Source organism: Rhinopithecus bieti, unplaced genomic scaffold (genome assembly GCF_001698545.2).
Source record: "Rhinopithecus bieti isolate Rb0 unplaced genomic scaffold, ASM169854v2 scaffold_4655, whole genome shotgun sequence".
NCBI classification, from domain to species: domain Eukaryota; kingdom Metazoa; phylum Chordata; class Mammalia; order Primates; family Cercopithecidae; genus Rhinopithecus; species Rhinopithecus bieti.
In genome coordinates, this window is record NW_016804517.1 from 228,440 (window position 1) to 252,106 (window position 23,667).

A 23,667-nucleotide genomic window follows, 5' to 3' on the forward strand; every position below is an offset into this window, starting at 1 on the left:
TTTTAAAGCTATTAAATACATTTATCCTAACCTCCTAGCCATTCTATAACTAAAATACTGTGTGATGTGAATTTCCTTTTAGAGCAGTCATAACCCTGGACAGACAGCAAGATTCTATATAATCAAAAGCATTTTAGGAAAATGTAATAACCAAAACTTAAGTAAACCTGATTTACCAGAGTCCCTTCATTTCTAAAATGTTCACTTAATTGAAATTTGAATTTGTTATGTATAGATTTTTAAAAACTCTTTCGTGGTTATAAACTCCAATCTTAAAATGGAAGAAATCAGGGCAAATATGTGTGGTAGTTAAGTATGCACTCTAGTGTTGGACTCCTTGAATTCATATTTTGTTTCTTCTGTTTGCTAACTTTTAACCAAAGGCAAATTACTTAATCACGCTAAACTTCAGTTTCTTTTTCTGTGATTGGGAAAATATTATGCCTGTCTTATAGTATTCGCTCTGAGGATTCAGTAAGTTAATCCTTTTACTGTATTTTGGCATAATATTTGGCACACTCAGTAAATATTTTTCATTATCTTTATTTTAATTGAAAGCTTTGTTGTGTTGCTAGAACTCATAGGTTTAATGCTGGTTGTGGCCTGCTTTGAGAATATATGCAAATATACTTCTAATGTAGAGTTATTTTTATTATAACTCTGGTTGCCTAGTCCCAGGAATTGACTTCTACCTAAAAGGGACAGCATATCAGAGCAATTTCAAATGGGATATGTATGGCCAGCTATTGTAGATACCTGGATTAATTTGAAGGAAGTTGGACATCCGTTTCAGATACTCAGTTTAAAGAAACTTCAGTTATACATTTCTTGCCCTCCTTAACTCCTGTGTCTTTCATCTTGAGATTTTACCCTTACCTGTCGTGATAGTCCTATTAGGAATGAGAAACTAAGCTGTATCCAAGAGTCTGATTGAAACAATGGGAGCCTCTCTTGGAAGTGCAAGATCTCTTCAGTCACATACCCTGTTTTCTCATTTCCTGAAAGGTAGTTAAATTTCCCTGATTTCAGATTTGAATCTTTACCTGAGGGCTCACAATGGAGAAGGCTAAAATCAAGGGACCTAGAATCCTTGGAAATTTCTTGTGTATCTGTTCATTGCTCTTTAGACTTCACATATATCTATTTCGAAGTGCCAGTATCTAAATATCAAGTCAAAGGAGGTTGTTTGTTCTTTTCGTTCTAGGCAGAAAAACTAATGAAGCAAATTGGTGTGAAAAATGTGAAGCTCTCAGAATATGAAATGAGTATTGCTGCTCATTTAGTAGACCCTCTTAATATGCATGTATGTATCTTTAATCTTATTTAAGAATTTTTTGTGGAGGTGGGGGTGGGTTCTAGCATTTTGTGTCGGGGTCCTAAAGATCATGGCCGGGTTCATTGATTCTCTAGGCTGAATCATAAGACTTGGCATATAGTTGTATTCCTGTATATGATTTATTACACTGAAAAGATATAAGGCAAAATCAGCAAAGGGAAGGTGGCATGGGATGAAGTCTAAAGGAAGCCAGGCACAAGATTCAAACTGGAGTCACCCAGTGCTTAATTAGTGCATCCAGTTGTGACAACACATGTGCAATGTTGTCACCAGGAAAGCTCGCTGGAGACTCAGTCTCCAACATATTTATTGGGGGCTGGTTATATAGATTCCCTCTTCCCTTAAATGTACCAAAATTCTAGACTTCCAGAAGGAAAATGGTTTCACCATAAACCATATTGTTTGCACAAACAGTTTAGGCACAGTGAGCTGTTCTTGTCAAGAAATGGTGGGACTCTCCTGAAATCTAAGTTCCCACATGCCAGCCAAGGACCAGTCTTGCAAGTATGCCTTCCCAAAGGATAACAGTCTCAGGCCTACTTTGTTAACTCTTTTTCTGTACATGTTTGTTTAGTAAAACTTTTATATATTTGCCTTTGTGGTATATAAAGCATACTGCTTTAAGTCATGTGGATGTTTGTTTTATGGAGTTTAAACCTAGATTTTCATAATATGGTATGATAACACAGGATACTGAATCCCAGGTTTTCCGTTAATGGCCTTGGCAAATAATTTCCTCTTTGAGTCTCAGTTCCCTGGTGTAATCTAGAGATAATAAACCTGCTTTACCTACTTCATAAGGATTATTTTGAGGATGAGCTTGATGTAATGTATAAGATCCTATATGAATATTTTGTAATGATAGTTATACATTTATAAATTCTATAAATAGAATATATTTCCCTAATACATTAATGATATATTGCTATAAATAAATAGAATGAAATAGCCCCATCTCCAAATCTAGAAAATAAAAGTCTGCAGTGTCTTAATATCTGTGTCTACAGAGACATACACACACCCTAGAATTAAGCCTGCATTTGAATTTGATTTATAGATTTACAATGGTACCTTCTTGGAACCCTACCTATATTAATTTCTGAATAAATCTGTACTAGCAGACTTAGTTTTTTGTTGCAGTTACAATGAAAGTTTTTTTTTTTTTTCAGATCTGGCTGCTGGTTTGCACCTTTTCTTTTTTTTTTTTTTTTTTTTTTACATTATGAAGGAAATGAATCTATTGTAAAGTATTGCTTCTGATTGGCCCCAACTCCAGCTCCTTTACTGTGCCATTCCTTTCAGGACAAGTTGAATCAGGTTTTTCTTGTCTATTTTGAAAATATGTATGCCCTGTTTTTATTTATAGAGATACTTCCTTAAGTTTTAACATAGATTTAAATTTTTTTTTTTTTCCGAGAGGGAGTCTCGCTCTGTCACCCAGGCTGGAGTGCAGTGGCGTGATCTTGGCTCACTGCAACCTCCGCCTCCTGGTTTCAGGCGATTCTCCTGCCTCAGCCTCCCAAGTAGCTGGGACTGCAGGCGCCCGCCACCACACCCGGTTAATTAATTTATTTTTTTTTGTATTTTTAGTAGAGACGGGGTTCACCATGTTGGCCAGGCTGGTCCCGAACTCCTGAGCTCGAGTGATCCGCTCACTTGGCCTCCCATGGTGCTGGGATTACAAGCGTGAGTGACCACGCCTGGCCCATAGGTTTACTTTTGATGGATAAAATTCAGAAGTCATGTTTTGTAAGACCTTATTTCTAAAATTAATTTCCGTGGTGCTTGACAACATCCTGTATAAAATAGGTACATTCCTGATGAGCTCTTTCCCATTAGCCAGTGCTAAATTATGTCTCAGCTGGTTCTCAATATTCTTGTGGCAGAGTATTTCCTCCTTATAAGTGGAATGAATTTAGCTTATTAGACCCTTGCAGATTTTTGAGTACCTGACTTACAGATTTTAATCGTCGATAGTTGACTATTAAATTCCTTTTTCCATTTTCGTAGCAGTTTATTTCATTATTGCTTGGAAAAGTCTTTACTCATGTTAATATATGATTTTAACCTATTTATGTATAATTATCACATTAACATTTGCTATTTTGGGAGGGTTCTTTTTTACTTTAGTGAGTGTACATTTGTAGTAAAATTCATGTTGACCTTAACTTTTGCCAGGTTACTTGGAGTGATATAGCAGGTTTAGATGATGTCATTACGGATCTGAAAGACACAGTCATCTTACCTATCAAAAAGAAACATTTGTTTGAGAATTCCAGGCTTCTGCAACCTCCAAAAGGTATGGTAAAGGTATATATTCGCTGAAAGCATTAAAATCCTAGAAAACATTGAAACTTCGTGCATTGTGGAACTAGTTTTTGTGAAATCAGATTCTCAAGAAGATGCTGAGATCTAGGTGAACAATTTCTTAAAATAATTGCTCATTCTTTAGCATCTGAAATTGAGATAAACTTTTTCCCTGTATTTACATGTTAAAATACTTGTTAAAATAATCTCCTTCAATTTCATTTCTCTTACTTCCAAGTAAATTAAAATTTGAAAATCAGGATTAAAGAAAATTCAAAGTCATAATAAAAGATTTTGTTTTGTTTTGTTTTCAAGCCAAGACATTTTTTTCTTGTTTCACAACTCCAACGATCTTATTTTAGAATGTAATGATTCTTTTCAGGAAATATTGATCTGCAGATGAACTAGAAATTAAATATTTCACTTTGATGGAGATGTTTGCTTATTCAAAATCACTTTGAAAGTCTTGGAACACAAGAATTGAATGTGCTTATAACTGCATCATTAAGTGTAATTCTTGTTCATTCAAATATTTCTTTTCCTTTCTTTTCTTTTCTTCTCTTTTCTCTTCTCTTCTCTTCTCTTTTCTTTTCTTTTCTTTTCGAGATGGGGTCTCACTCTGTCACCCGAGTTGAAATGCAGTGGCATAATCTTGGCTCACTTCAACTACGCCTCCCAGGCTTAAGTGATCCTCCCACCTGAGCCTCCTGAGTAGCTGGGACCACAGGCATGTGCCGGCACGCCTGGCTCTTTTTTTATATTTTTGGTAATGACGGGGTTTCACCATGTTGCTCAGGCTGGTCTTGAACTCCTGAGTTCAAGTTCTTCACCTGCCTTGGCCTCCCTGTGTGTTGGGATTACAGGCGTGAGCCATCGTTCCCAGCTTGTGCAAATATTTCTGTCATGCTTAACGCTTGTTAAAGGTGATTCGGATACAGTGTACATAATTTACAGTGAGAGATATATGTGTGTGTTACTATGGCGTTCAGATCCTAATTCCATGAGATAGCTTATTTTCATCTAGCAGAAGCTCCTGTCTAATGTATTGCCAAAACTATATGGGTTTGATATATGTTGTTAGTCAAGACCGAACTCAAATTATTAGTCACACTGATTTTTCAAAAAAGTGGATCTTTAAAAATATTGCAATAGCATTATGTATGTTTAAATTATAATGCTTATAATATTTCTAAATTTACAGCTATATCAATAAAATGCATTAATTTACATACCAAAGGTAACTGAAGCCTATACTTGTGCATTTTATGCACTACATAATTTTGTTTCTGTTTAGTGGAAGATGACAGTTAACAGCAAAATGACATGTTCTTTTATTATTAAAACAACAAAGCTATTAGGTATTTCTTTTGTTTTCTGAAATAACAACACTGCTTATAGTTTTCCTAACAAAACACTTTTAGTTTATTTTGATTCCCCCCCCAAAAAAATTTTTTTGAATGATTATTTGAGCCCAGATCAAAAATGTATGGCCATAGTCGGATTATTTAGTTAAGTCTTTACTACCCTTTTCCAGGTTATTTGTAGTCTGAACAAAAAATAACTTTTCTGCATTTTTAGTTCTCAATTTGACAATGCTAGTGAATTTAGGAAAGTAAAATACTCTTTATATGCTGTTAGAGAAAGCTTCTTTTTTTCATAAGTGATATCTTAAATCAGGTAATTGGGTGATTTCTCCAGTTGGACTTGGTTTAAAGACCCAGTTAGCAGAGTTGATACCAAATTATGGAGGGAATACTTCAAAAGTTATATGTAAATTTGCTTCTTATTTGAAAACATTGTCCAATTTAAAAGTTACATGAATATTTTCTGATTATATAAAGTTTTGCTATTTGAACTTTTTCACCTTTATGTTTTGGACAATTTTAATCAAGAATAACAGTTTTGAAGATCATTAATTTACGTTTGACCCTCAACATAAATTGGATATTAGTGTGTAGAAGCAGAGTGTAAAATCAGATGCATCCTTATTTGTTCCATTTTGGGACTGGAAATAGGTTATCTAGGTTGGAATTATTGACAATTTTATATTATCCTTATACAGTTTATTGCTATCTGAGCTGAAAGTGATCACTGCTTCACATAGACTACAAAAAGATAATTGGAGAGTGACTGTGCAGTATCTATGCAGTGCATGAGGTCATATGTAACTATTGTGTATAGATACAAAGTTGAAGCTAATGCACACCATCATGCCACTAATTGATGAGAGGGAAATGGGGGCACACGTAAGATACTGATGGTTATATAAAAAAAAAATGATTTTCCCCCCAAACGTTTAAAAATTTACAACAGTTAAAATTCCAACAAAATCCATCTGAATACCATATGGCTTCCTCTGTAAACTTTCTGAATTCTGTATTGTTATTTTGGCATATAAATTTTATTATATTTGTGAATGTTATACTTCATGCTTTGGTGCATTCTTTAAAATGTGAATAACCTAAGGAAAAAAATAATTTTAAAAATAGATTTTCTGAGGTTATAAAGACCCATATTCTTCTCAAGTACTTTATATTTAAGTAGATCTAATTTATATATTTTTGCACCATTTGGACAAATTTTATATTAAAGCTGATAAACTGTTGTCCAAAAAAGAAAAATAATCACTATTAAGGTGGAATATTAGTCACAAATGAGGATTATCTCAAATTTGGATTTGTTTGTCCCAGTACTTTTTTTCTTCCTTATCCTTTTTTTTTTGAGACAGACTCTTACTCTGTTTCCCAGGCTGGAGTGCGGTGGTGTAACCATAGCCCACTGCTGCAGCCTCCTGGGCTCAAATGATCCTCCTGCCTCTTGGTCCTGAATAGCTGGAACTGCAAGGCATGTACCAACCATGTCTGCCTAATGTTTTAATTTTTTGTAGAGACAGGGTCTCACTTTGTGGCCCAGGCTAGTCTTGAACTCCTGGGCTCAAGTTATCCTCCTGCCTTGGCATCCCAAAGTGTTGGGATTACAGGTGTGAGCCACTATGCCCAGCCTCTTCCTAAATCTTTTATTTGCATGTAGCACTTACTAAGTAAAGCCATTACCAAATACATCCATCTTAAAAAGGGATTTAAATTTTTAAGCCTCTATAAAGCATAAGATAATAAACACAGTTTTTATTTGTTGAAATTGGTTATAAAACTATCAGATTAAGCTCAAAGAACTAATTTAAAGGTTGCAAAGCTAGTAATTAAAGCCAAATGCCTCACATTCATTTGCAGTACTCATTTGTCACCCATCATAAGTATTATCACTGTGGAGACCATTTTAGGAAAGTATGTAGAAAAGGTGCCACTCTAAATAATGTTATCTCTAGACTGACTGATAATGTGTCAAACAAGCCAACATGAATTTTAGCGAAACTTTTTTTTTTTTTTTGAGATGGAGTCTCGCTCTGTTGCCCACGCTGGAGTGCAATAGCGCAGTCTGGGCTCACTGCAAACTCTGCCTCTGTTCAAACTCTGTTCAAGAGATTCTTCTAACTCAGCCTCCCGAATAGCTGTTCGGAATACAGGCGTGCACCACCATGCCTGGCTAATTTTTTGTATTTTAATAGAGTCAGGGTTTCACCGTATTACCTAGGATGGTCTCAATCTCCTCACCTTGTGATCTGCCCGCCTCAGCCTCCCAAAGTGCTGGGATTACAGGCTTGAGCCACAGGAGTGGGGATAAAGCAGTTTACTGAATAACTATAAGGCTAACACTTATGTAACTACTACATAGGTAAAGGAGGGGATATTGACAGCTCCTGTACGTTATTTGTTACAGCCTATCCCCAGAAAGTTAGGATAGCCAAAAGCTTTCTTTGCATATTGTATCTTTAGGCACTCCAGACACTCGTAACTGCTCGGTTAATAACACTAATTGTAATCCTTGAAAAGAATATTTGGAAAACTTCATCCTGCTAAGAAGTAACAAAACCGAACTACTAGAAAGGAAATATTCCAAGTGACAAATGAATAATTTGAAACAAACACAACATTCTAAAAGCACTGAATATGTTTATGAAGTAGTAGAGTAGCTACAAAGTCAACAGAATATGGAGGCTTTTGCATAAATACTTTGTTCTAAAACCCTGAAATTTAATTTAGTTTTAAGAAAGTACTAAGTGTAACAGTATAAAACCCAGAGATTTAAGTTACATGTGTATAAAAGTTTTCTAATAGATATGCATTCTATATTAAATTATGTGATCAAAATGATGAAATTAATGATAATTCCAAGTATCTGCAAACAAGTGGTTTTAGATTACTATTCTGTATTGTTTCATATGAACCATCCAAAAGAAAAGTGTCAGTAGAAGATTCAAATTATAACTGACTTAACCAAATTTTAAGCACCTAAGTGAACTTAGCTAAAATTTGCAGAATGCTTGAAAATACAATTAACATGTATTGGTAAAGCTTATGGATTTAAATTTAAACGTCAGCTTTGAAAAAGTTTAGTAGGATTAAACTTGGATTAGTTGCTGTTAGAACTTGAATCTTCAAGAATTATGAAGACCAGTAGAAAATTCTACGTATGCTTGAGGAAGAGCTTGAACATTATTTTGAAGTGTTTGATGTGAAAAATAAAATTGCTAGAGTTATGGAATCAGGTGCAGATTTCTTATTTTTTTTAAAAAATGGAGATATTTTTGGGAAATTTCATACAAATTATTTTTCTTCTCATTTTGAATTTTATTTTTATTATAAGAAAATTTTGGGCTCCTCCAGATTGCTTCCAGTTTACCCTAGCATGCCATCTATATAGATGGCATTTTAAAAAATAATGTTTCATAAGGAAAATTGATGTTTTTAATTAAGCAAATATTTTGAGAGGTCCTTGCCTATTACAGTTTTTGTTAGGGCTGTCTGTAGAATGGTTTTGATTTTAATAACCATCATAGTAGTAAGTTAAGGTACCAAATCATGTAGTACTGAATTAGTAATTTAGTAAATATAATTTAGTATTATATATTTAATATTATTTAAATTTATAAAATGCTATCTCATTTTAGTTGAGAAACAGTTGGTGGTGGTTCCCAAAATGTTCAAGTGTTACCTTAAATTGTATTTAGCAGCAAAATGCTGTTAATGGAGACCATAGGTTAATAATATAGTTTTATTCTTTGGAAATTAAAACAGGAGTGACTGATAATTTCTGTTTCTTTTAGGAAAAGATTATCAGTTTGGAAAAAGGAAAAAGGCACATGTCCTTTGGCTAAAACTTAATCTGTGAGCAACAGCAAAACAGTGTTTGCCACAATCTGTTTTGAAGTTGTTTACCTTCTGTAGGCTAATATCAAAGCACTGTGGTGCTTTGTTTGCTTGTGAAGGTGGAGGGCCTTAGATGATTTTGTTTATCAACTGTTAATAAAGTGGTATGAATTTGGATGTCAAGGTGAGCATTTAAACTGAACCTTTTCGTGAAGGGAGAGGGCACAGGATGCTGTCATCACCAAATACATGCTCTTAACTGACACTGAACTTAGAACATGGCATCTTGCTTTCTCCTGTCTTAACTACTATAAACAAGGTTAAATAAAAGCAAGATTGAATATTGGGAAAGTTTTTTTGTGGAAAGAGTTAATATTCTATTGATTGTCATATAAATTAAAGCAAAGATCCCCTTAACGGCAATAAATAACATATTCATTTCCAGGTGTTCTTCTCTATGGGCCTCCAGGCTGTGGTAAAACGTTGATTGCCAAGGCCACTGCCAAAGAAGCAGGCTGTCGATTTATTAACCTTCAGCCTTCGACACTGACCGACAAGTGGTATGGAGAATCTCAAAAATTGGCTGCTGCTGTCTTCTCCCTTGCCATAAAGCTACAACCATCCATCATCTTTATAGATGAAATAGGTATGCTATGTTTTCTATATGAGTATTTTTAAAGGCCATTTTTAAAGATATTTAGATAACCAGACTTAGTTTTTAACATTTATTAGGCCATATTAATAAAACAACGTAACCAACATCATAATATACTATGTATAATTTCTGTGTTGTAGAATGAACCATAGACTATATATTCCCCTACTTGATAGATATGTTTTTCTATCTTTTCTCTGTTACAAACAGTATGCAGTGGACATCCATGTACATGTTTTCTCATGTATATATGTTTGCCCAAGAAAGATAGCTAGAAGTTGAATCATTTGGTTGTGTGGATGTATCTGTCTTCAACCTCATTAGGATTACCAGTTCTTTAAAGTTATTATACCTATTTATGTTTTCCTGCTTGGTAGTAAATTTGGGCATCTTTTAGCATGTCGACTAGTCATTTGGGTTTTCTTATTTGTGAATTCTCAGTATTTCTTTGGAGTTATTTGTAGTTTTATTTTGTTGATGTTTATTATGATTACACCTATTTTCTAGTTTGTTTATCTTTGTTTCTGATTTTTTTTTTTTTACAGTTGTCTATAGTCAGTATTTTCCTTTGTGGTTTATACTTTTGTATCTGGTTTACAAATACCTTCACTATCCCCATAAATGTTCTCTTTTTAAAAATTATATATAGCATGAGATAGGAATCTAATTTCATTCTTTTCCAAAAAGACAGCAAACTAGACTATCCTTTGCTGTATGTCATGACTTTTATATTAATGGACTCTTGCTACATTTTATGGATTTATTTTTGTTTTGTTCCTGGTATGATGTGTATTGTGAATATGTATAGTTATACAGTATTATTAGTGTTGGGATATATATTTATATAACTTTATTACTGTACTTTTGAATTATATTTTATTATAGTTACATTTAGTATGATAGGCTATGTAAACATGTAGACAGAAAAACAGATACAGATGTATAGTATAGTTTTGTTTTGGTTACTGTTTGCTTTATGTATCTTTTCTCATCAGTTTACTCCAGTTATTTTGGTGTTTTGGTGTGCATCTTGAATAGAGGAGCATATGGCTAGTTTTTTGTTTCTGTTCTTGTTTTTTTTTTTTAAGACAGCATCTCACTCTGTTACCCAGGCTGGAATGCAGTGGCGTGATTATGGCTCACTGCAGCTCAACCTCCCCAGGCTCAAGTGAACCTTCCACCTCAGCCTCCTGAGTAGCTGGGACCACAGGTGTGTGCTACCACACCCCACTAATTTTTGTAGAGTCAGGATTTCTCCATGTTGCCCAGGGTGGTCTAAAACTCTTGGGGCCAAGTGATCTGCCCCGCCTTGGCCTCCCAAAGCATTGGGATTACAGGTGTGATCCACCACACCTGGCCTATTAGCTATATTTTCTAAAAATTGTAATCTAAGCTTCCCTTTAACTGGGAAGTGTGATTAGTTTGATTTTATTATGATAGCTGAGATGATTCAGATTTCTTTTTTTTTATTTTTATTTTTTCACACTCTGTCACCCAGGCTGGATTGCAGTGGCACAATCATGGCCCTCTGCAGCCTTGACCTCCCCAGCTCAAGTAATCCTCCCACCTCAGCCTTCCAAATAGCTGAGAATATAGGCGTGTGCCACCATGCCCTGCTAATGTTTTAATTTTTTTGTAGAGATGAGGTCTTACAATGTTGCCTAGATTGGCCCCAAACTCCTGAGCTCAAGTGATCCTCCTGCTTCGGCCTCCTAAAGTGCAGGGATTATGCCACCTAGCTGATTTATTTCTGCTATATTAGTTTTTGCTTTTAATTTACCAGTGTAGTAGACTTTTTTGCTTTATTCCCTTTTTCTTGCTACAGGTTTAGAAGTTATACATTCTTTTACTTTAGTGAAATGTTTGGAATATCAACTTAAAAGTCAAAGGTAATCTCTACCCTCCTCCCAAATAATTCACAGAGAACTTAGAACTCTTAGGTAGTAATAATATCTCATCTCTTACATGTTATTGTTAAGCATTTTATTTTTCTTATACCTTCTATATTGTTTTATACTGGCATTGCTTATTTAGTGCCACGTTTGCTAGGTTTTTGGCTCCCCATTGCTTCTTTGATCTTGTCTTTTCTGGATTTAACTTTGTTTTTATTGAAGTCTTTCAAAGTTCTTTCAGCAAAGGTTGTATAAAGAGTAGATTCTTCCTGCGTGTGAAAATGTGTTAATTCTACCTTCTCTCTTGAATGATACAGAGTAACTTTCAGCATCTTAAAACTACAATTCCATTGCATTCTAATCTTTCTAATCTTGTTGCTTTTGAGAATTCTCCTTATTGCCCTATATTTGTAAGTAATCTATCCTTTCTTTCTAGTTGCTGTTAGATTTTTACGTCATTCTGCTATTTAAGTATGGTTTTCTTCTAGGTCTGCATTTATTTTCATTTAGCCTGCTAAGCCTTACGGTGGTTTATCTGAGGATGTGTGACTTTCATTAATTCTGGAAGATTTCTCAGCCATTGTATATGTTTGCATGTTGCAATGCTCCCATTAAAAAAAAAAAAAAACAATTCTCAGGCCAGGTGTGGTGGCTCACATCTGTAATCCCACCACTTGGAGAGGCCAAGGCAGGAGGTTTCCTTGAGTCCAGTAATTCGAGACCAGCCTGGACAACATGTGAGACCCCATATCTACAAAAAAAATACAAAAATTAGCCGGGTATGGTAATGCATGCCTCTAGTCCCAGCTACTTGGGAGGCTGGGGTGAGAGGATCACTTGAGCCCAGGAGATTGAGGATATTCAGTGAGCCAAGGTCATGCCACTGCACTGCAGCCTGGGCAACACAGCAAGACCCCATCTTCAAAAAAAAAATTCTTCATCTCTTTCGTTTTGAGTCATTTTTACAGTTCGTCATTTAGTTGTGTACTATATATCATCAATTCTAAGACATACTTTTTTTTTTTTTTTACATTTTAGCATCTTCAAAATTGGGAGAGCATGTTACAATTGAGTTGGCAGCATTTTAAGTTTCTTGTTGGTACATAAAATAATGGTACAACTTAAAAATAATTCAATTTTTGAGTAGGCTATAAAAAGCAATTCTTTCCTTGGCTATATTTAATCTTTCAACCATTGGGTTTGTTTTTTGTTTATTATATTTGAACTTTAGATGTTCTGCTTGGTTCTTTATAAAATGTTTCCCTTTTTTATTGTCGCTTGCTCTTTTAGAATTTCAATCCCTTTTATATCTTTAGAATTTTAAGCATATTATTTTGTACAGTTTTGAATTGTTCTTTTCTGAAATTCTAATTTTACTTTATGTTGACTCTTTTTTTATATAGTGGTTTGTTTCCTTGTGTCATTTGTAACATTAGATGGCTTTAGGCTTGTTTTTATGTGAGAATGATTTGTTGCCTAAGAAGATCCAGAATACTTTTTCTGTCCTCTGCTTAGAACTTCAGGGGTCTGATCGTTCAAAACCAGTTTTAGATAATTTCTCAGTTTGTGTCTTCCTGGACTGAATGGTGGTACAAATTTAGACTTCACACCTGAAAGAGACTCCCCATGGTCCTAGTTTTTTATGTGTAAGGAGGACATTTTACCCCTCAGAGCCCAGGCAAAGATGGACAAGTTTCCTTGTACAGTGATGAGCAGAATTTTTTTTTCTTGTCTACCCTTTCTGTGAGTGTTAATCCTTCCAAGCATCTTGGCTTCAGCCTGTATGCATACCTGCTGTGTATACAAACACACAGTGGCATAATCACGTCAAGGTTTTCCAACTCTTATGTTCAGTTCCACTTTTTTCTGAACTCTGGGATTTTTTTTCTTTGTTTCTTGCAACCTCATATCTTCATTAACCTTTTCTAAAATACATTAATAGTCTTTCTTTTTAATAATGGTTTTAAGTTTGCAGAATTGAGCAGAAATCATATAGAGAGTTCCCATATGCCCCCCCAGATATATAGTTTCTCCTAGTATTAATACTAGCATAAGACATTTATTAATGAACTAGTATTGATACATTGTAATTAACCAAAGTCCATGGTTTAAGGTTCATTCTTTGTGTTGTACAGTTCTTTGGGCTTTGACAAAGCATAATGTTTTTGACTTATCATTACAGTCTCATACACAATAGTATCAAATATTTGTCCTTCCCTTTTCGTCCCAAACTGCTGCCATCTGCTGATCTTTTTTTACTGTCTCTATAGTTGTACCTTTTCTGTAATGTTATAGTTGGAATCATACAATATGTAATCTTTTCATACTGACTTCTTTCCCTTAACAATATGCATTTAAGTTTCCTCCACATCTTTTCATGATTTGATAGCTTATTTTTATTGCTAAATAATATTCTATTATGTAGATGAACCACAGTTAGTTTTTTCATTCATCTATTAAATGACACCTTGTTTTGGGCAGTTAGGAGTAATGCTGCTGACAGCATCATGTGTAGGTTTTCCTGTGGAAACAGGTTGCATCTCAATTGGGTAGAATACCTAGGAGTAAAACAGCTGGCTCATATGGTAAAACAATGTTTAACTTTGTAAGAAACTAGCAAGCGGTCTTCCAAAGGGGCTGTACCGTTTTGCATTTCCACCAGCAATAACTGAGGTTCCTGTTGCTATACATCTTCTCTAGCATTTGGTTTTATTAATTTGGGGGATTTTAGCTATTGTAATAGGTATATAGGTATCTAATAGTTTACCATTTTTTGAATTTGCATTTTCGTAATGACATGATGTTGAGCATTGTTTCATATGCTTATTTGTCATCTGTGTATCTTTGTTGAGGTGTTTGTTCAAATCTTTTGCCCATTTTAAAACAACTGTAATATTTTTTATTGTCTGACTTTTTAATTTCTTAATTGGTACATAATAATTGTACATATGTATGAGGTACTTGTGCAATGAGTAAATCAGGCTAATTGGAATATCCATCACCTCGAAGATGTATCATTTATTTGTATTGGGAACAACAATTAGGTTATTATCTTATTGTTGAACTTTAAGAATTCTTTTTATATTTTGGGTCCAAGTCCTTTACCAGGTATGTGTTTGCAAATATTTTTTGCCAGTCTGTGGCTTGTCATTTCATTTCCTTAGCAGTATCTTTCACATAGCAGGAATTTTATTTTATTTTTATTTTTATTTTATTTTGTTTTATTTTATTTTGTTTATTTTATATATATTTTTGAGACCGAGTTTCACTCTTGTTGCCCAGGCTGGAGTGCAGTGGTGTGATCTCAGCTCACTGCAATCTCTGTCTCCTGGATTCAAGTGATTCTCCTGCCTCAGCCTTCCAAGTAGCTGGGATTACTGGCATTTGCCACCGTGCCTAGCCAATTTTGTATTTTTAGTAGAGATGAGGTTTCACCATATTGGTCAGGCTGGTCTCAAACTTTTGACTTAAAGTGATCCACCTGCCTCGCCCTCCCCAAGTGCTGGGATTACAGGTGTGAGCCACTGTGCACAGCCAGGAATTGTAAGTCCAACTTACACATTTATTTTTGATGAATCATGCTTTTGGTGTTACATATAAAAATTAATCACCAAGTCCAAGGTCACCTAGATTTTCTTCTATATTATTTCCTAGAAGTTTTAGAATTTTGTGTTCTACATGCACATTTGTGATGCATTTTGTGTTAATTTTTGTGAAAACTACAAAGTCTGTGTCAGTCAATTTTTTTGCTTATGAATGTCCAGTTGCTGCAGCACCATTTGTCAGATGTGCATATACTTTTTTTTAAAAAAAAAGCACCTTTCAATCTTATATTATAAAAGAAAATTGTTTTCCCCTTTTTAAAAAAAATCATTTCGTGTTCATTGTAGATAATTTGGAAGACAGAAAATAAAAGAGAAAGTTAAACTTGTCCTTAAATCCATCCCTGAGCTATAACACAACGTAATTAGCATTTTTGTATATTTCCCTAAAAGCTTTTTTACCATGTATAACATATGTATGTGCATTCCAGCATATATGTTTTAAATCATTTTCTGTCCTACATTTTTCTGCTTAATAGTGTTTTACACATTTTTCCGTGTTGTTTTTGTTTATTACTAGGAAACTGCATGAGAAAAAAGTATGCGACCCCATAACTAAGAACACAGTGGGTTCAGGCAACCTAGAAAGTTAAGAGGCAAAATGCACAAGCTTTCCTCTGAGATTCCACATAACTCCTCCAGCCTCTCAGTACTAGATCCTTCATTTTTCTTACATATGTTGTCATGAATGTATTTTTAGAGAAGAAACGAAAATTATGAATGATCGTGTTTTAATTTGCCTAATAATTTACCAAGTTTATTGTATCAGAATAATGTCTAAAACACATAGCCCAATTTCTTTGTAATCTTTCATAAAGTTTTCAGCTTTAAAACAATTTTTTCTTTTATTTTCATTTTTCTTAATTGACATAATTACACATATTTATGGGGTACAGAGTGACATTTCAATGATCACTATAGTATATAGTGATCGGATCAGGGTAATTAGAATACCCATCATCTCAAACGTTTTTCATTTCCATATGTTAGGAACATTTGAAATTACATAAAGAGTAAATAAAATAAGGCTAGACATGGGGGCTTATGCCTGTAATCCCAGCACTTTAAGAGGCCGAGGCAGGAGAATCACTTGAGGCCAGGAGTTCAAGATCAGCCTTGGCAACATAGTGAGACCTGTCTCTGCAGAAAATAAAAAAAAAGTTAGCTAGGCATGGTGGCATACGTACCTGTAGTGCTAGCTACTCGAGAGGCTGAGGCAGGAGTATCACTTAAGCCTGGGAGTTTGAGGTTGCAGTGTGCTGTAATTGCGCCATTGCACCCCAGCCTGGGCAACAGAGTGAGACCCTGTCTCAAAAAAAAAAAAAAAAAAAAATAGGGTAAATAATTAATTCTAATTTCTAACGTTAAGGACCTTTTACTTCTAGATTATTCTTAATTTCTAAGGTTAAGGACCTTTTGCTTCTAGACTCCTTTCTACGAAACCGTTCAAGTTCTGACCATGAAGCTACAGCCATGATGAAAGCTCAGTTTATGAGTCTCTGGGATGGATTGGATACTGATCACAGCTGCCAGGTATTTGAATAAAATCTGCCCTCAACTTGTGTTGGTTTTTTTGTTCTTAATAGAAAATTTGCTGGACTACTTCTTATGCTTTTGTACAAACTTTTTTCATAATTATGTACACTTATGACTAAGTGATAAGGATCCAAAAGAATATGTTTTGTATAAACTTTATCCAATTTGAGGACTTCATGTTTACCAAAACATTAGTAGATTGACTAAATGCCTGAAACAGACGCAACAAAAGAGAAAACACCAGAGTAAAGCCTGTCCTTGGAATTTTCAGAACTTACAGTGCTAAGGCGAGGAAGTGACTAGTGTCCGTGGGTATTGTGTACATTTTTTAAAAATCTGTTCTTCCTCTTTTCCTTGACTCTTACTTGACTTTTACCGTAATTCCTTATAGTCTTTACTCTCAATTCTTAGTCACTTCCCTGATTTTCATTTGACAGAGTTCATTAGTAGCTGAAACTGACAACACTTTCTCATTTCTTGTCACCTAAGCCTATCTTTAGGATCCCAATTTTATACAAGACAGACTTGTATCCTAGGCTTTGTCTCTTCCTCCTGTATGGCTGTGAAACCATAGCTTGTTCCCTTGTTATGTGACCAAAGAGAAAGAGCTTTATTTTTCAGTTTTCCTCTTTAGGTTCCCAGTTTTCATTTAGTTTTTGGCCTCTGTGAATATTCCATGCTTTCTTGTCAGCTCAGTGGTTTAAAAGAAGGTTAAAAAGAAGTTAATCTGGCATGTTTGTTTTTTCAGCCAGATTGCTGGAAATAAACGTCCTAGAACCATTTTCCTTTTTTTTTTTCTTTTTTTTAAATGAATCACTTATATCTCATGGAAAAGTTAACAGTGTTCTTTTTGTTTTTTTAACTTTAGTATTTTCTGGTTTTTTTTTTTTTTTGAGACGGAGTCTCCCTGTTGCCCAGGCTGGAGTACCGTGGTGCGATCTCCGCTCACTGCAACCTCCACCTTCCAAGTTCAAGCGATTCTCCTGCTTCAGCCTCCCAAGTAGCTAGGGTTACAAGACGTGCACCACCATGCCCAACTAATTTTTGTATTTTTAGTAGAGACTGGGTTTCACTATGTTGGCCAGGCTGGTCTCGAACTCCTGACCTCAGGTGATCCACCCACCTCACCTTCTTGAAGTGCTGGGATTATAGGCATGACCCACTGCACCCGGCCAACTTTAGTATTTCCTATTTTGTAATCTGTTTTTGCCTTTTTTAAAAAAAGTATTATATTTAGAATTACTTCTTTAAAATTCAGTTATTATTTCTTCAATTATTGTTTATTCTCCATGTTTTATCTCCTTCTGGAATGCCAGTTGGATATATGTAGGACCTTATTTCTATTTCATGTTTTGTTTTGTTTTGTTGAGACAGGGTCTCGCTCTGTTGCCCAAGTTGGAATCCAGTGGCGTGAACATGGCTCTCACTGCAACCTCAGCCTCCTGGGCTCGAGTGATTCTCCTGCCTCAGCACCCCAAGTCTCTGGGACTACAGGTGCACGCAACTGCACATGGCTAATTTTGGTATTTTTTTTTTTGTAGAGACAGAGTTTCATTAACTTGCTCAGGCTGGACTTGAACTCCTGAGCTCAAGCAGTCTGCCCGCTTTGGCCTCCCAAATTTAGCTGGCATTACAGGTTAAGCCACTGTGCCTGGCCTATTTCATGTCTTTTTAAACATCTCTTTCATATTTTCTGTCTTCTTGTGCTATGTCCTGGATAATTTCTTTTCCTTTCTTCTCGTTCATTTGAAGTTCTTCTACTATCTGACTCTTTCATTGAGCTTATTATTTCAAGTATTATATTTTTCAGTTTTAGAAATTCTTCCAGATTGTTTTTCAAATCCATCAGGTCAGTTTTGATAGGCTCTTGCTTATTACTCATGTTTCTAATTGGATTAGAAAATCAGAACCCTGGCATCAACAAGCTGTGTGACCTTGGCCAAATTGTATAATCACTCTGTATCTGTATAGAGGGAATACTATCTATAAAAAGGGAGAATAGTACCTACCTCAGAACTGTTATGAGGAATTAATCTGAGGAAGTACATAGGCTTTACCACCAGCCTTAGCTTAATTCCTTTACTTCTTTGCAAAATTGTAGGTTAATTTATTTGAGTCTTTTAAATATTTTCTTTTTGTGGCCAGAGGGCTTAAGGATCCCTTAAGCCCACCACATTAGCATAAGTCAAAAGTCTAAACAACATCATTCTCAAGAAGAAAATTAAGCCACATGTCCTCCTTCTACATTATGTTTGTGAAGGTATAGTTTTATTACAAGGAACACATCCTTTAGTTTTTGTTGAATGGTTAGAGAAAAAAACATAACATAGATGAATTTAGGTAACATTAATAGAAACATTTTTCATTAATAATTGGTTTTGATAAATCTGTGGGGTTTATCAGTGGGACTCATGTGTACAGGTTGCCAAAAACTAATTATTCTCCCTGAAAAATAATACTTAAAGCACTTAGACAATTGGATAGTTAGCCCATGTAAGAGAAAATATCTTAATATTATGTACCCTGTCAGAGCATAGTGTTCAGTTATTTTCAGCAGGGGATATAGCAGCAATTGGATGAAGTATTCTCCAGAGCCACTTCATCCAGAGCTCCACAGTGTGATTCTGGTACCGCGTAACTTACAACAGAGTTTTCAGAACCAAAATTCCTTACTGCACTAATAGCAATTACAGTTTTCATTATGATGAGTTTTGATTTGAGAGAGCAAATGAAGATGCTGCTTTTTTATTAAACTGCAGTCACTTTTTAACCTTTATTGTATTTTGGGGGGGTTAAAATTGGTATTACTAATTTTGAGTAGTAGTTTTAGACATACTCTACTTTCATATGAACCAGTTAGCTCTTCTCTAGAATTGTCTTTTCTATGATTATGGATAGAGCCCAGTACCCTAGCTAGCTTTCTTATAATATGGTCACCAAGGAAATAGAGAACGGCTCAATGAAACCCGTCACTGTTTCTGGAAACCTTAGTAACTGATGACATATTTTTCATCTTGAGAGACACGAGACATAAAATATAGGGTTTTTAGGGTATTCATTGATGAAGTTAAAAGTTTTGAGATGTAAATTTAAGTCTGATTATTTTAAATATGAAATGGTAAATTTATCTTCATGTTTTAAGATTTTTTTTAAACTTTTATTTTAAATTCAGGGGTACATGTGCAGGTTTGTTACATAGATAAACTTGTGCCTTGGGGGTTTGTTGTACAGATTATTTCATACCTAGGTATTAAGCCTAGTACCCATTAGTTATTTTTCCTGATCTTCTCCCTCTTCCAGATGAAGCTGGAGGCCATGATTCTTAGCAAATGAATGCAGGAACAGAAAATAAAGATTTTTTTTAAAGTTTGAACAACTAACACCTAAAAGGAGCATTGCTTTCGTTTCTTAAGTAGTAAAAAATTACTGTCGCTTCCTGTTTTAAATTTTAGCTCATTTGTATTGAATTAATATATATGAAAAGATTCTCTGCTTTTGCTGCTTAAAATCACTCCTTAAAATTTGCTTCTTTATGTGAAACTACAAGTGATTTCAATCACTTTTGTTTTTTCATGAGTATCTGTTATACATAGTCAGTGTTCCAAGTTTTACTAGTTTTATTTGGATTCCTTGATTGTTTTTTAGTATTCCATCCTCTCTACTGGCTTTTAAATTTTGTTTTGCTTTGTCCTGTGTTTCTTCAAATGTCGACCATTTCCCTTTTTTCCCCCCCGAAATATTGACTTAACCACAGTGCCTTTTGTGATTTTTTTTCCTTATACTCATTCATTATCTTATGCTTTTAGTTCATTCACCCACTTTTAAGATTTGTGTGTTTTAAATTTGGAAGAAATTTTTTCTTTTCTATTAATTTTATTGAGTTGTAGAAAGTCAATAAAGAGGCTGGGCATGGTATTTCACATCTGTAATCCCAGCACTTTGGGAGGCTGAGCGGGGAGGATCACTTGAGCCCAGAGGTTTCAGACCAGCATAGGCAACATAGTGAGACCTCGTCTCTACTAAAGACAGAAAAATCAGCTAGGCACAGTGGCATGTGCCTGTAGTCTCAGCTACTCAGAAGGCAGGAGGATTGCTTGAGCCCGGGAGATTGAGGCTATAGTGAGCCATGTGGGTGGTACTGCACTCCTACCTGGGATACAGAGTAAGACTCTGTCTTCAAAAAAAAGAAAGAAAGAAAATAAAGAAAAATAGGTATAAGCATTAATATTTTGATTTTAGGACCACTTAACACAAATACAAACTTGCATTATGTTGTGTTGTGAAAGTAACATTTTTCAAATTTGTGTTTATATTTTCTTCCTCTAGGTGGCAAACTCTCACAGTTAATTGAAAGTAATTGGGCTCTGAGGCTCCTGAATGTCATTCAATGTAGAGTAGAAGTAGAATATAAGATTTGGATTATTTCAGAAATGTAAAACCTCTTAGGGAGAAATAAGATAATGTTAGAGAAATGTATTTCCATGGAATACCAATAAATTTCACTTTGGATAGCAGATGTGTATTGTTACTGGGTTATACTGAAGTATCAACAGTAAAGGTAATATTGACGTCCTTCAGAAATTAACTTGTTTTATATATCTTTGTTTTATTCGTGTTTATTTTAAAGTTCCTTTTTTTTTTTTTTTTAATCTCTGCATCCTTTATAAATAAGTGACGTAGACCTAGAAGTTGGCAGGGCTGCCAGCATTTTTAAAAAGAATTCTTCCCAGCATTTTGATGTTTGCTTATACTCTGTTATCTTTGTTTAAAGTTGGATTACTTGAGACTTCATTTCGCATTGAGAAGATATCACCTGCAGTGGGGATAGTACCATGGGACGATGGTGTGAAATATAAGAAAAAGTACACAGTCTCTATTACAGTTACCAGAATCTTCAGACTTACTAAGGGGAAATGATTCTCTCTGTATAATATTATTTAAGGACTTGAATTATCCCCCCATACTCCCAAAATGTATACCCAAGCTATAACATAATGGCTTTCAGTCATTCAACATGTGTTCATTAAACAACCATATTTTGAAAAATACAATAGTTTTTTAAAAGCAAATTTTAATAATTCTTTAGTAGCTATTTGCAACTGAACATTACATATTTTAATTACTAGAAAGATATGAAGTGAAATGCATTAGTTTTCCAGTTTTGCTATTATTTGATTTATTTAGGATTAACTTAAATTTATACCTGTAAATAGTTGAATAATAGTGAATAAGAGGATTTAGTTAAAATACCACTTGAATTTTAAAACTAAGCCCTAGTAATAACATTCTCAGAGGAATATAATTGGTAGGTTTAATGCCTTCTGCTTTCTTTATACACTTAGGTCATAGTAATGGGAGCTACCAATCGTCCTCAGGACCTTGACTCTGCTATAATGAGAAGAATGCCTACAAGATTTCACATCAACCAGCCTGTAGGTGGTCTTGATTGATATTATGAAGAGTTAAATATTCACCTTTTTTATAGGTCTTTACCTTTAATTTTAAGAAGGAAATATTTTGTCATATAGGGCTACTTATGACAGGGAAGGAATGGGGCAGAAACCCTGACAGTAGCTTCTTTGTCCTTTCCACTCTATTTCTATCCTAAGATTAGTGTTACTTGCTTCTCTTCAAAGTGTATATATATATATATAGTTATCTCAAGTTTGCCTGGCTATTTTAGTGATTTACTTTAGGATGTAGGAAGTTATCTATATAGGAAGATACATAAGAAAATCTAAATTACAGTTTTGGTTTAGCATAGAATAGAATTGGAGAAATTTGGCTTAAAGAATTATTCTATTCAGAAGGCCTGGCATGAACAACTGGGATTTATTTGATTGAGTATTGGCAGATGTAGTCAGTGCTTCCCTGATAGGATTAATGATGCTGGTAGATATCATAGTTTACCTTAAGAATACAAATGCTTAGATGGTGTTAAACCAGTTCTGCCTTCTTTCTAGCATTTTTTGTTAGTTAGGAAGTACCCTCTAGTAGATAATTATGACATACCAGTGCACTATAATTTTGGCACAGATCTTCAAATCTTGAATTCTGTCTGCCTTCAGATCGCAAAGGAAAGAAAAAACAGGTTTTACTACTAGAAAATATGTTCCATACAATCAGCATGTTACATGTGTTGCCATTTAGTGGAACTTACTCTAATTCCATTTATAATCTGGCTAAAAATCATTTGTCCCATTCATATTCTGTAATTTGTCAGATTGGTTTTTGGTAGTAAACATGATCTCTGAAAGATTGATGGTTATGGACTCTATAAAATTACTCTGATCAACTCTTTACTATAGCTACCACTCTAATAAAGTGGTTAAGTAAATGTGTGCACGTCCTTAGAAAATTTACCCAGTGAATCAATGAAAAGATGTTTAAACTTAATTTAGGAGACTATAAAATTTATTTAGTATGACTGGTTTTTTTTTTTTTTTTTGAGACAGAGTCTTGCTGTGTCACCCAGGCTGGAGTGCAGTGCCGCGATCTTGGCTCACTGCAATCTCTGCCTCCCAGGTTCAAGTGAGCCTGCCTCAGCCTTCCAATAAGCTGGGATTATAGGCGCCTGCCACCATCAGCTAGTTTTTGTATTATTAGTAGAGACGGGGTTTCACCATGTTGGCCAGGCTGCTCTTGAACTCCTGACCTCAAGTGATCTGCCTGCCTCAGCCTCCCAAAGTGGGATTACAGGCATGAGCCGCCACACCTGGCCTAGTATGACTAATATTTATTGAGCATTAATATGTGTCAGAGACCTGCTAACGTCTGGTGAATTGGACATGGGCCTGGTCCTCAACTCTGTTTTGGAGAGGCAGACACAGAAATAAATAATGTAAAATATGCTTTATGAAGGTATGTTTAAAGAACTATGAGAGCCTGAGATGATGATGAAAACTAATATTCTGTCAGGGAAGTCCATGGAATTTCCAGAATCCAGCTGGACCTTGAAGGATGGTAGGAATTTGATAGGCAAATGAGACAAGGAAGGGCTTTCCTGCCAGAATGAACAAAGTCAAGAAGCTGTGGAAGCACTGTTTAATGGTGAGTTCTAAGGGTAGTTTGGTGAGTGCACCAAGGAATATAGATGGAGAGGAGGCTGGAAAGGTAGACTGCTTCTGGGTTT

General features: G+C 34.9%; 1 protein-coding gene across 1 annotated transcript in view; it reads left to right on the plus strand.

Moving 5' to 3' along the window:
- The window catches only part of ATAD1 (ATPase family AAA domain containing 1), a 66,616-nt gene that overhangs the window by 25,508 nt on the left and 17,441 nt on the right, over positions 1 to 23,667 (plus strand). The window contains 5 exon segments of the mRNA XM_017868862.1: positions 1,205 to 1,303; positions 3,515 to 3,635; positions 9,296 to 9,496; positions 16,426 to 16,532; positions 21,878 to 21,967. Coding sequence (XP_017724351.1) covers positions 1,205 to 1,303; positions 3,515 to 3,635; positions 9,296 to 9,496; positions 16,426 to 16,532; positions 21,878 to 21,967 — 618 coding nt within the window.